This window comes from Chelonia mydas, chromosome 7 (assembly GCF_015237465.2).
Source record: "Chelonia mydas isolate rCheMyd1 chromosome 7, rCheMyd1.pri.v2, whole genome shotgun sequence".
NCBI lineage: Eukaryota > Metazoa > Chordata > Testudines > Cheloniidae > Chelonia > Chelonia mydas.
In genome coordinates this window covers 88,056,113-88,069,478 of record NC_057853.1, presented here as the reverse complement: position 1 = coordinate 88,069,478, position 13,366 = coordinate 88,056,113, and the positions used below count along the sequence as shown (strand labels likewise).

The window sequence follows — 13,366 nt, the reverse complement described above, 5'->3', positions numbered from 1 at the left end:
AATAGGTTACCTTGCATAATGACTTAGCCACTCCCAGTCTCTATTCAAGCCTAAGTTAATTGTATCCAATTTGCAAATGAATTCCAATTCAGCAGTCTCTCGCTGGAGTCTGGATTTGAAGTTTTTTTGTTGTAATATCGCAACTTTCATGTCTGTAATCGCGTGACCAGAGAGATTGAAGTGTTCTCCGACTGGTTTATGAATGTTATAATTCTTGACATCTGATTTGTGTCCATTTATTCTTTTATGTAGAGACTGTCCAGTTTGACCAGTGTACATGGCAGAGGGGCATTGCTGGCACATGATGGCATATATCACATTGGTGGATGTGCAGGTGAACGAGCCTCTGATAGTGTGGCTGATGTTATTAGGCCCTGTGATGGTGTCCCCTGAATAGATATGTGGGCACAGTTGGCAACGAGCTTTGTGGCAAGGATAGGTTCCTGGGTTAGTGGTTCTGTTGTGTGGTATGTGGTTGCTGGTGAGTATTTGCTTCAGGTTGGGGGGCTGTCTGTAGGCAAGGACTGGCCTGTCTCCCAAGATTTGTGAGAGTGTTGGGTCATCCCTCAGGATAGGTTGTAGATCCTTAATAATGCGTTGGAGGGGTTTTAGTTGGGGGCTGAAGGTGACGGCTAGTGGCGTTCTGTTATTTTCTTTGTTAGGCCTGTCCTGTAGTAGGTGACTTCTGGGAACTCTTCTGGCTCTATCAATCTGTTTCTTCACTTCCACAGGTGGGTATTGTAGTTGTAAGAATGCTTGATAGAGATCTTGTAGGTGTTTGTCTCTGTCTGAGGGGTTGGAGCAAATGCGGTTGTATCGCAGAGCTTGGCTGTAGACAATGGATCGTGTGGTGTGGTCAGGGTGAAAGCTGGAGGCATGTAGGTAGGAATAGCGGTCAGTAGGTTTCCGGTATAGGGTGGTGGTTATGTGACCATCGTTTATTAGCACTGTAGTGTCCAGGAAGTGGATCTCTTGTGTGGACTGGACCAGGCTGAGGTTGATGGTGGGATGGAAATTGTTGAAATCATGGTGGAATTCCTCAAGGGCTTCTTTTCCATGGGTCCAGATGATGAAGATGTCATCAATATAGCGCAAGTAGTGTAGGGGCGTTAGAGGACGAGAGCTGAGGAAGCATTGTTCTAAGTCAGCCATAAAAATGTTGGCATATTGTGGGGCCGTGCGGGTACCCATAGTAGTGCCGCTGATTTGAAGGTATACATTGTCCCCAAATGTAAAATAGTTATGGGTAAGGACAAAGTCACAAAGTTCAGCCACCAGGTTAGCCGTGACATTATCGGAGATAGTGTTCTTGACGGCTTGTAGTCCATCTTTGTGTGGAATGTTGGTGTAGAGGGCTTCTACATCCATAGTGGCCAGGATGGTGTTATCAGGAAGATCACCGATGGATTGTAGTTTCCTCAGGAAGTCAGTGGTGTCTCGAAGGTAGCTGGGAGTGCTGGTAGCGTAGGGCCTGAGGAGGGAGTCTACATAGCCAGACAATCCTGCTGTCAGGGTGCGTATGCCTGAGATGATGGGGCGCCCAGGATTTCCAGGTTTATGGATCTTGGGTAGTAGATAGAATATCCCAGGTAGGGGTTCCAGGGGTGTGTCTGTGCGGATTTGATCTTGTGCTTTTTCAGGGAGTTTCTTGAGCAAATGCTGTAGTTTCTTTTGGTAACTCTCAGTGGGATAAGAGGGTAATGGCTTGTAGAAAGTGTATCACATTAGACACAGAGATGGAAATAAATCTTGGGAAAGTTATTATGGAAGGAAAGGTCAAGGGCCATCCTAGTGGGCGGCGGGGGGGGGAGGGGAATCACCAGAGAGGTGATGGATGGTGTGCAGCAGATCACTGGAGGGTCAGCAGCTGAGTGCTCAGTTAGGGATGGATCCTGAAAGCTTCTGAAAATTCTGCTATGATGTCACTGATATTCAGACATGAACAAATAGATTTACTTACTTACTTATTGTATCCACAGATGAACTAGTCTGTAGTTAATAGTGTTCTAAGTTTTATGAGAAAGTCAAAGTAGAGCTCAGGACTAAAATTCTTGTTTGTATATGTGATATCAACCCAGTTGTCATCCCCCCATCCCTCCCCCCAAATCTAATTATAGTAAAACATACAACCACGTCTTTCAATATATTGCTCATGTCCTTGTCATGCTGATGAATGTGGGGGGAAATAACAAGATAAAAATATTTACTTAGGATTTTAAATATTTTAAAAATGAATGTTTTCCTTAAAATACAACTTATATAATTTAGAACCAGTTTAACCCCATTCTTTTTTAAGACATCATTACCATACATTTTCAACTACTTGCGAGAAGTTTATGGTAGCTAAATATATCTGGAATGGTGTTTGACTATACCATGGTCTGATTACACCATTATTTGAGCTTGTGAAAATATGCAGTGAGTCTCCCCAAAAGATTTTTAATTAATGTGTTTTCCCTGAAACACACTGAAATGTAGGGCCAAACCGTTGTTTCATTTACTTCAACTGAGATACTCCGATTTACACTACGTTAGGATCCAGCCCAAAGTGAAGAGAATAATCTCACTGAATCTAATATTTTGTCAAAAAATTAACTAGAATATTTTTTTACACTTTCAGAATAAATATGTTCATGGAAATATATAGATTTTCATTCAAAGGAATATGAGTTACTAGGACTGGCAGCTTTTGATAGAAATCAATATTTTAGTTTCAGCTCTAATGCATTTTAATCTTTAGTGATATATATCACATCAATATGTTTTTGGAGTTGAAAACATTTACTATAAGTAAATCCCTCCGTCCTGTATTTGTCATGCTCTGAATTTACCCTGAGTTAGATTAAACCAAGAAAGAACAGGAATACTTGTGGCACCTTAGAGACTAACAAATTTATTAGAGCATAGGCTTTCGTGGGCTACAACCCACTTCAGCAGATGCATAGAATGGAACGGTTTCAGAGTAACAGCCGTGTTAGTCTGTATTCGCAAAAAGAAAAGGAGTACTTGTGGCACCTTAGAGACTAACCAATTTATTTGAGCATAAGCTTTCGTGAGCTACAGCTCACTTCATTGGATGCATCCGATGAAGTGAGCTGTAGCTCACGAAAGCTTATGCTCAAATAAATTGGTTTGTCTCTAAGGTGCCACATAGAATGGAACATATAGTAAGATACAGATAAGTTGGAAGTTACCATACAAACTGTGAGAGGCTAATTAGTTAAGATGAGCTATTATCAGCAGGAGAAAAAAACTTTTGTAGTGATAATCAAGATGGCCCATTTAGACAGTTGACAAGGTGGTGTGAGGATACTTAACTTAAGGAAATAGATTCAATACGTGTAATGACCCAGCCACTCCCAGTCTCTATTCAAACCCAAGTTAATGGTATCTAGTTTGCATATTAATTCAAACTCAGCAGTTTCTCGTTGGAGTCTGTTTTTGAAGCTTTTCTGTTGCAAAATTGCCACCCTTAAACCTTTTACTGAGTGGCCAGAGAGGTTGAAGTGTTCTCCTACCAGTTTTTGAATGTTATGATTCCTGATGTCAGATTTGTGTGCATTTATTCTTTTGTGTAGAGACTGTCCGGTTTGGCCAATGTACATGGCAGAGGGGCATTGCTGGCACATGATGGCATATATCACATTGGTAGATGTGCAGGTGAACGAGCCCCTGATGGCGTGGCTAACGTGATTAGGTCCTATGATGGTGTCACTTGAATAAATTTGTGGACAGAGTTGGCATCGGGCTTTGTTGCAAGAATAGGTTCCTGGGGTTAGTGGTTCTGTTGTGTGGTTGCTGATGAGTATTTGCTTCAGGTTGGGGGGCTGTCTGTAAGCGAGGACTGGTCTGTCTCCCAAGATCTGTGAGAGTGAGGGATCATTTTTCAGGATAGGTTGTAAATCTTTGATGATGCGCTGGAGAGGTTTTAGTTGGGGGCTGAAGGTGACAGCTGGTGACATTCTGTTATTTTCTTTGTTGAGCCTGTCCTGTAGTAGGTGACTTCTGGGTACTCTTCTGGCTCTGTCAATCTGTTTTTTCACTTCCGCAGGTGGGTATTGTAGTTTTAAGAATGCTTGATAGAGACCTTGTAGGTGTTCGTCTCTGTCTGAGGGATTGGAGCAAATGCAGTTGTATCGTAGAGCTTGGCTGTAGACAATGGATCGTGTGGTGTGTCCTGGATGGAAGCTGGAGGCATGTAGGTAAGTATAGTGGTCAGTAGGTTTCCGGTATAGGGTGGTGGTTATGTGACCATCACTTATTAGCACAGTGGTGTCCAGAAAATGGACCGCTTGTGTGGATTGGTCTAGGCTGAGGTTGACGGTGGGATGGAAATTGTTGAAATCATGGTGGAATTCCTCAAGGGCTTCTTTTCCATGGATCCAGATGATGAAGTTGTCATCAATGTAGTGCAAGTAGAGTAGGGGCATTAGGGGACGAGAGCTGAAGAAGCGTTGTTCTAAGTCAGCCATAAAAATGTTGGCATACTGTGGTGCCATGCGGGTACCCATAGCAGTGCCGCTGACTTGAAGGTATATATTGTCCCCAAATGTGAAAGAGGTGTGGGTGAGGACAAAGTCACAAATGTGGGCCACCAGGTTTGCCGTGACATTATCGGGGATACTGTTCCTGATAGCTTGTAGTCCATCTTTGTGTGGAATGTTTGTGTAGAGGGCCACATTCTGTCACCTTCAGCCCCCCACCTTCTTTTTGCGGATATAGACTAAGACGGCTTGTACTCTGAAACGTGTCATTAAACCAGGCATTTCTTTATATCATTAGTGAATAATAACTAAAATCAAGTCAATAGTTTTTTAAAAAGGAAAAATAAAAAGGCATTGTGGACCAATTGTCTAATTAGGTGTATAATTATGACTCTACATCTATTTGCCATTTTAAAATAATTTAACAAATGTATTTAACTTAAAACATGCATCCATTTAATACAGCAACTATGCTAACCCACTTCAGATTATCCATATGCCTTAATTTGAGGAAGGCAGAGGTGGTTGACTTGAATATGCTGTCAATGTACCACTATGACATCACATATGCAAAGGATAGAGACTTATGAAGGAAATATCACATTAAACTTTAAAAAAAATACTGAAGTAAAGGAATATTTAATTGAAACAAAGCAAAAGTATGACTCAAAACTTCAGTTTGACTTTTATTTAGTACCAAGTGTTTGTTTACATTGTATCATTATTGGTGAAAACTTCAGTGCTATCTTAATCAGGCAATTTCAATTTCCTCCTTCATTTATCACTGATTTATCATTTGTTTTTGTAACATTTGGTTGTACTTTCCATATACAGTGTGCTAGGTGACAAAAAGCCTAAACATTTGTTAGCAACAGAAGAAAGCTCTGAGGGTTCTTGCACATGTTCTTAGTTACCACCCTGATACATTGAAATGATTTATTTAAATGTATAATAAAAATGTGGAGTTGCAACTGTATATGTTCTTTCCTTGGTTGATTTTTTTTTCTCAATCTGCCTCAATTTACTAGCTGAAGCAGTGCACTTAGTTTGGTCCACTCTGAAACTTTCATATTTATTTTTTAACAATCCTTTGTTTATTAATAACCGTGGAAGTGAATTATCTGCATTTCAGGAAAGGTCACTAAAGCACAAGCATGATGTCCTGGTTCTCATATAGAAAAATAGCAGACATATTGTGTTAATGCATTGGGTAATGCATTTACTCAGGTAGAAGGCAGACCGTATTACATTTCTGCCAGCAATAGTAATATGAGAAATCATTTTCTGCCCCCTTTGTGTGGAAATCTAGAAAAAGCAATATTTTTAGTCCAGAAAATTCCATTCTCTGGTTTACAGTCAAGCAGTAAATTAACTCCAAGTTTATCTTGCGTACGTATCCTTACATTGACTTGCTTGTTCTTACCTTTGTAATATAATTGGCTTATACAGTCTATTGTTCTAGTTCTTGTTTTGTCCTTGGACCTTTACTCATTTGCATCTTCCCACCATTCATATTTTAGACTTTTGGAATCCCTGAGTCAGTAAATATAAGCTTAAAATTTATGGCATATTGTGGATACTTTAAATGGATTTGTGTTTTACTTGATCTGTGAAGCATGCTAGAACATTAATATAAATAGATATTGATATTTGATTTAAGAATAGGTCTGAAAAATAAGGGTGAGGAGCTGCTTGTCCTCACCCTCTGTTGACTTCAGTGAGAGTTGAGAATGTTCAGCATTTCACAGGAGCAGGCCCTAGGTAGGAAGCTCAAAATGTCATTTCTATTATAACTCTAAAATAAAAGTAGAAGAAGAGGCAGACAATGTAGGTTTGGAAGGTAGGAATAGGACAAAATATAGAATTTCAATGGTGCATGAAATGATCCTTTCATGGATTCTCTCCAGATGAATGTGAGGAAGCAGTATATAGATTTTTTAAGAGAACAGAAAAATGTAACATTAAGGGTGGCCTCATGTTTTGTTTACACACACAAACTTCTTCAAGTGGGTGTTTTGGGTGCAGAAGAAATGCAGGATCTGGACCCAATTAATATGTTTATATATCTACTTTTGTAACTGGAGTTTTGCTTAGATAAATAGAAGTATAGATTGTGTATTCCTCTGGAATCTTTCCTTGATTTAGACATTTAATAATCCTCTCAATAGCATTTTAATTAAACTGGTAAATTGTCTTTGTTTGAAAACTACTTTTTCTTCGGAAGGTTTAAACAGAAGTCACCATCTCCTGCTAAGTTATTTCAGAAAAACATCAGATCTCTAGTCTCACTTTCCCCCCCCTGAATCCTGAGGTTATTCTGATAATTGCTGACATTTTCAAAACTTATATGTACAAAGATTAGGTAACTGTAATTTAAGCGGATTTGTTCCAAATAACTTTGTATACTTGGAACTAGGGAAGATGGGGAGGTGTTTGAATAGCCTTCTTGCAGATTATTTGGATGGTTCACAGAACCCTTTAATGCAGTGGTTCTCAAACTTTTGTACTGGTGACCTCTTTCACATAGCAAGCTTCTGAGTGCGACCCCCCCTTATAAATTAAAAACACTTTTTATATATTATATATATAACACCATTATAAATGCTGGATGCAAAGCGGGGTTGGGCAGAGGCTGACAGCTCGCGACCCCCCATGTAATAACCTCGCGACCCCCTGAGGGGTCCTGACCCCTAGTTTGAGAACCCCTGCTTTAATGTAAGAAATTTCATTTCAAAACCATAAATAGAGGAATACTTGCAAATAGGTCAGTGAACTCAAGCATCGGCGATTTAAAACAAGTGTTCATAATGAAGGTGAAGTTTCCACAATGACATTCAGCCACCATCAGTAGGGCACTTTATTCAGACTTTGGTAATATTAGTCTATTTATTTAGCCCCAGTTCAGACTGTGAATATGGGGTCATTCAACCTGCTGAAACCTATCCCTGATTGGATTCTTAAAATTTTATTTTAAAAAATGTTTCTTTTTCTGGTAACTTTTTGCAGGGTTGATTGAATACACGTAGCTTAGGAAAGTCATCATCATCCTTTTAAGAAAATTAAATGGTTGGTCTCCTTAATTAGTGTAACTACATAGTCAGCAATGAATGTCTGGTTGACTGGGTTACTCTCTGCATGAATCTTATTTTTGCTGCTTCTGTTCTGGAAAGTAAATGAATAGCTGTAATCCAGTTATACTCCTACATACTTCCACAAACTGTCTTTCCAGCTGCCAAATGCTGACAAGTAATTTTGATTGAATAGTTTTTGCTTGGCACCCGAATGGTACAGAAACAGTGTGGCAGTTGACAGTCATGAATACAAGGGAACAATTTTTAAGGACAGGTGTGCATATCAGTCAGGTCTGTGAGGAAAATGTAGAAGCAGTGTCCAAATGAACAATCCTCAGAAGGTGAAATGTTGTGATTTACTAGTGACAACATACTTCAGTTGAACCCCTAAACTGGCCTTACAGACAAAATCCAACATATGGCCTCATAATGAGTCACATTAACAAATTCAGAAATAAATAGCACAGCAGAACTGGTTGTGAACAGCCTTCTCGTCTAATAGAGAATGATAATTAATTTCTTAAAAAACAGCTGTTTACTAGGTATGTAATATTGCTGTCTGAAACAGTGACACATGATGCAGTAGACTATATTAAGTGTGTTAATGAGATTAATATGACAGCGGTTTGCTATTTTATAATAGGATGACCAGATATTCTGATTTTATAGGGACAGTCCCGATTTTTGGGTCTTTTTCTTATATAGGCTCCTGTTACTCCCCACTCCATGTCCTGATTTTTCACACTTGCTGTCTGGTCACCCTATTTTATAATGACATTTATTAGCACTGGAATAGGGGTCGTAGCAATCCATAAGAATGAATGTACAAGCAATTCCTATCTTGGAAAAAATACTGCAGTTTCAAAGGACAAATGAGAGAAAGTTTAATAGTTTTGGATAATGATTAAAATCTTGTGGGTTGCTCCTCATACCAGAACAGCCAATCAGTGGACAGAGATTTTCCTTCCTTTTCATTTTAGCTCAGCACACTTGTCTCCTGTACCTCACCAGACATCAATCATGGCAGCTCTATGAGGGAGTCCAGCCTCAGAAATGCCCAGATGTATGGCTTTCCCTTGAAGCCAGCTGTGGGACCGATCTTTATGGTGTGAAAAGCCAGCAGAACCGTCTGAAGATATCTGATTTTTAACTTATCCATCTATTCATGGCCTACCCACTTTATGCATGAATAGAAAGGACAAGGATCCCAAACTCTGTTATTGAGGAGAACTTCACTTCACCAGCTTCTTTCCTCTCAACCCCAATATGTATTCAGAAATCAGGAGGCATAAGTTAGCTAAGCACAGAAGGAAAAGTAGCCCCATCATAAGGCTGTAAGCTGCACAAAATATCACAATTCACCTCCAGGCCTTGCCTATTGGACCTCTGAATCCAGGCCTCACTGCTACCTTGAATGAGAGAAGACTCTTTTTCCTCTCCACAGTACAGTCAACACCTTCACTAGCTCTCACTCATGGGGAGGACAGACCTGAAAAGCTTTGGAAGTTCTTGCAACCAGACAGACCCTCTTGTAAGTGTCAATCTGCAAAGTCCCTTCCCTACATAAATTTTATTTTTGTCATTCATATTCCTATCTTCAAAAAAATTACTAACAGTTCAAAAAAGATGGGGTTGAGGGGGAAAAGTCAATAAGGTATTGCAGAACAACAAAATATTCTCTGACTTAGATTAAAATACCACACAACAACTACATAGCTCTCTTTGAAGCAGAGAACTGAGCTGACTTATTTCTTCCTAATTTACAGGCCGCCAGCCCTCACTCAATCCTTGCTTTCACCAATAAAGCTAATATTACTTTAGAGATACTTTTCTTCACCGAATTATTGGAAAGGGGAGAAGGGAAGATTCTTGGGAGGATGGTGAATAGTTTACCATCATCATCATCATCATGGCAAACCCCAAAGGGACATGCCTTCATTGCAAGAATACAAAACAAGTGTGTTCATGCCTGAGGTCACTCAAGATCATTGTTTTAAAAAAAAATTCTTGTCACAAACCTGTGAAAATAAGAGTTAAGCATAAGAGCGGTTATTTTAATAAACATGCTTTAGAAGGTGTTTGAATGAGTATGGTCACCCGAAGGTTTTAAATACAAACCAGTCAGAAAAAAAATCCTAAAGATTTGCACTTAGAACACAATCTCTAAATGGAAAAGTAGCGCCATTTTCCCTACTACCTTTGCACACACACAAAAAAGGCTTATTATGAAACTAATCAATCATTACAAAGACAACACTAAAAATAAATAAGGGAATTTTAAAGGAAAAAATGCAGCAGACCTAAGCCACTTAGAAAGTCAGTCAGCCAGTGGAATAACAAACAGTAATAGAAATTAGAACAGACAATATCAAACCCCACTCACCCAAAGCAGATCATTAACAGACATACATACAAGAGTTCAAAAAAGTACCATTTGTGGGAGAAGTGACTATAGAAATAGGTTACAAAACCAATGGATAATGAAGTTACATAGAATTATTTGGACACCTACTTCTTCCTCTGTTATATATCTATATATGTATATATAGATGTGGGTAAGAGTGTACACCTCAATTTCATTTTTTTCCTTAGGACAGGTGAAAAGATGTGGCATTGCCCTTGAGTTCTGTGGGCCAGTTTGATGCCTTATTCATGATGTGTAGACCCTGGTAATTCTCACACTGAGTTCAGTGAAGTTACTTTCAGAGTAAAGTGCCATTCAGCATACCTAGTGCCAATGGTATTAGAATCTGACCGTGTGCATTGTATTTATTAGAAATTATTTACATACACTGTTTCTGAATACTTTATACATCACCTTATATTATTTATGACTTAGTAATATTATGTACATATATCAAATCTCTCTAAGTAAATATGTTCTTGTTTTACGCACAACTTATGAGGAAGTGGAGCAATGCGTTTCTATTAAATTCATGCTAATATAAAACTGTAGCAATATTTTGACAGTACCTGAAGAGTAATCCCTTGTTGCAAAGTTTATATGCTCTTTCTGTTTTCATCACTGAATGCAAGAAATGTTTTTGGTGAAGTCCTCCTAGTCAAAACACCATTGTTATCTTTTTCTATTTTCAGAGTTAATGTAAAACAAAGCTTCTACTGGCAGCCCATGTAGTGGGACAGTGCCCATCCGCATACATTATCACACTTCTTTTTTTTCCTCTATGATGGAAACAATTCAAAGTCTCAGATTCACTGTACAACTATTTATTTTTATAATAAAAAATCTTAGTGGAAACTTTCACTTTTATATAAACCTAAAATCACGCAAGCTGAAAGGATAAGTTCTTATCAGTTTAGAACAGAATGATACCTTACTGATCTATGATTTTTTTCACTATGCAACTTCTATAGAATCTGTTTCATGTAAAGCATTTGAAAAAAAGTATTATCTGCTATGTTGCTGTGTCCATCCCACACAAGGCAGAGCAGATTAGATTAGTTTAATTCACCGGATAGGCTGCACCTGGGGGAGAGCCAGGGCTTGAAAGGCTAAATGATGATGAAGACCAGCTGGGCAAGGGTAAATTGAGCTTATAAAAAGCCAGCAAACTGAAAACAGCAGGGTACTGTGATGAGGGAGTTTGAGCTGGAAAACCCAGAGGATAAGGAGACTAGAAGATAGAACAGAGAAATAGGAAGGAGTTCGGGGAAATAGCAACAGGGTCTGGGAGCAATGAGATCATAGTTAGTGATAGTGACCCATAGTTAGGGTCCCTGGCCTGAAACCTGAACTAGTGGGCAGGCCCAGATTCCCCTACAAGTGGCTGGGAAAGTGTTACAGGATCTTGCCATGGATTGGAGAGTATGAGGACAGTTGATCCAGTGAGAATGGGACACCCCAGAAGGGGAGGACTATAATGACTTTGACAAAGGGCCAAGTCATGAAGAAGGAGCACTCTGAGGCCCAGAAAAAGAACCAGGCGAGGCCACAAGGTGAGCAAGGGATCTCAGGCCTCAGTGGAGCTAATCCCCAGATACAGTCCCAAGGAGGCACCCCAGTGGTACGTAAATCCTGTGACATCTAGAATAATCAGAGTCCATCATGATTATTTCAGATAACTTTGATTAGATTAGAGGGGTAGCTGTGTTAGTCTGTATCCACAAAAACAACAAGGAGTCTGGTGGCACCTCAAAGACTAACAGATTTATTTGCACATAAGCTTTTGTGAGTAAAAAACCACTTATTCAGATGCATGGAGCAAAATTTACAGATATAGGCATAAATATACTGGCACATGAAGAGAAGGGAGTTTACCTTATAAGTGGAGAACCAGTGATGACAAGGCCAATTCAGTCAGGGTGGATGTGGTCCACTCCTTATAACTGATGAGGAGGTGTCAATACCAAGAGAGGGAAAATTGCTTTTGTCCAAATAAATCTGTTAGCCTTTAAGGTGCTACCAGATTCCTTGTTGTTTTTATGATCAGATTGTTTAAAACAATGTTGCTTTTCAATTAAGGTGAAAACTGAAGTCCTGTGAATTTTCATTTACTATTCCAGACTGAAGGTTTCCTAGCCTTACCAGTTAATCAAGCATAATGCTAGAACAGTGGGATTTTTATAGATGTTTATTTACCTGAATATGCAGAAAGGAACCTAGTGGGACTTTAGGCACTGAGGTGTTTTTAAATAAATGAGAGCTGAATTCGTAAGTGCTTTTGAAAGTGCCTGTGTGCATTTTAGGTGCCTAATTACTTTTAGAAATCTGGTCCTGGGGTGATTAGAACTTTGCTGCAATTGGTTCAGAATTCTGCAGCTTCCCTTGTGTTCCCCAGTGGTCATTCTGCCCACCATTATGTTCTCAAATTATTATGTTACAGTGTAAAGGTGGAGAGAAATATTGTTGCCGTGCAAGAGCAGTAAGCTATGATCAGTCTTTGTTACAACAAAGCTTCCCAATCAAACTGAATTCTGATTCAGAAATATGAAAAATGCCAGATCTTCGCATTTAATAAGAATCCTTGTGGTTGGATTAGCCTAGCAGACCACCAAAAGAAGAAGATTTATTTAGAAATGGCTAGCAGTCCTGTAAATGATTACATACATCACTTTCCTTCATGTAGAGAGATGTCCACCACAGCTATTTAGAAAACGGTGATCTTGAGTATCACATTTTTGGGGGGTGGTGGTCCCATATTATTTGTCAATGGTTCAGCTGCCTCCAGCCTTAACAAAAAGATCCTTCAGCACAGAGCCACTTTTGACTTCTAAACTCAGCAAGGGGACTTTCTGGGTGTCAGATTTCCCAAAGAGCTTGATAGTCATTTCACAACTGATCTTTAAATCAAAGCTCAGTACAGTTGAGAACAAATTTACTCCCTCTTTTGAGGGGAAAATACTTTCAACTTTGATGTCATGTTGGGCTTTTGGCTACTACTGGATGTCCAAGAGTCTTTGTTGAAAGTGTCAGGTTTGACTTATAAAGCTGTAAATGAGGAATTCCTGTGCCTCGTCGGTTTTTTTTTTTTTTTTTTTGGCTGATACAGACTAACACAGCTACCACTCTGAAACTTGTTATCTTAGGCTTCCTCTTTCATCTCTGTGATCCCACAGCAGTTATGACCAATTCTGCTGCTCAAGTTTATGGACCTCAGGTTTTAAATAAAAAAGGCCTAATAGCGGTGTTAACTCAGACGGGGCCTGTGACTCTGGAACTTCTATCATCTGGTCATCTACAAGGCCTATATACAGTATTTTCCCAGGCTTGCCCTATGAGGGTCGGTTGAGTTGGGGCCTCAGTGGGGGAGAAATTTATTTTTAATATGGTGGAAGATTTTTTTTTAAGTT

At 39.3% G+C, this 13,366-nt stretch overlaps 1 protein-coding gene across 4 annotated transcripts in view; it reads left to right on the top strand.

Annotated features, from left to right (window-relative positions):
• PRKG1 (protein kinase cGMP-dependent 1) overlaps window positions 1-13,366 on the top strand; it is an 855,891-nt gene that overhangs the window by 192,316 nt on the left and 650,209 nt on the right. The window contains exon 1 of one of the 4 annotated variants that reach the window (XM_043551314.1): window positions 11,140-11,512. The exons of 2 other annotated variants lie outside the window; for them this stretch is intronic. In XM_043551314.1, coding sequence (XP_043407249.1) covers window positions 11,437-11,512 — 76 coding nt within the window. In that variant the 5' untranslated portion in view covers window positions 11,140-11,436. Of the gene's footprint in view, window positions 1-11,139; window positions 11,581-13,366 lie in introns of those variants that run through there. One more of the 4 variants, XM_043551315.1, reaches the window with a different exon arrangement.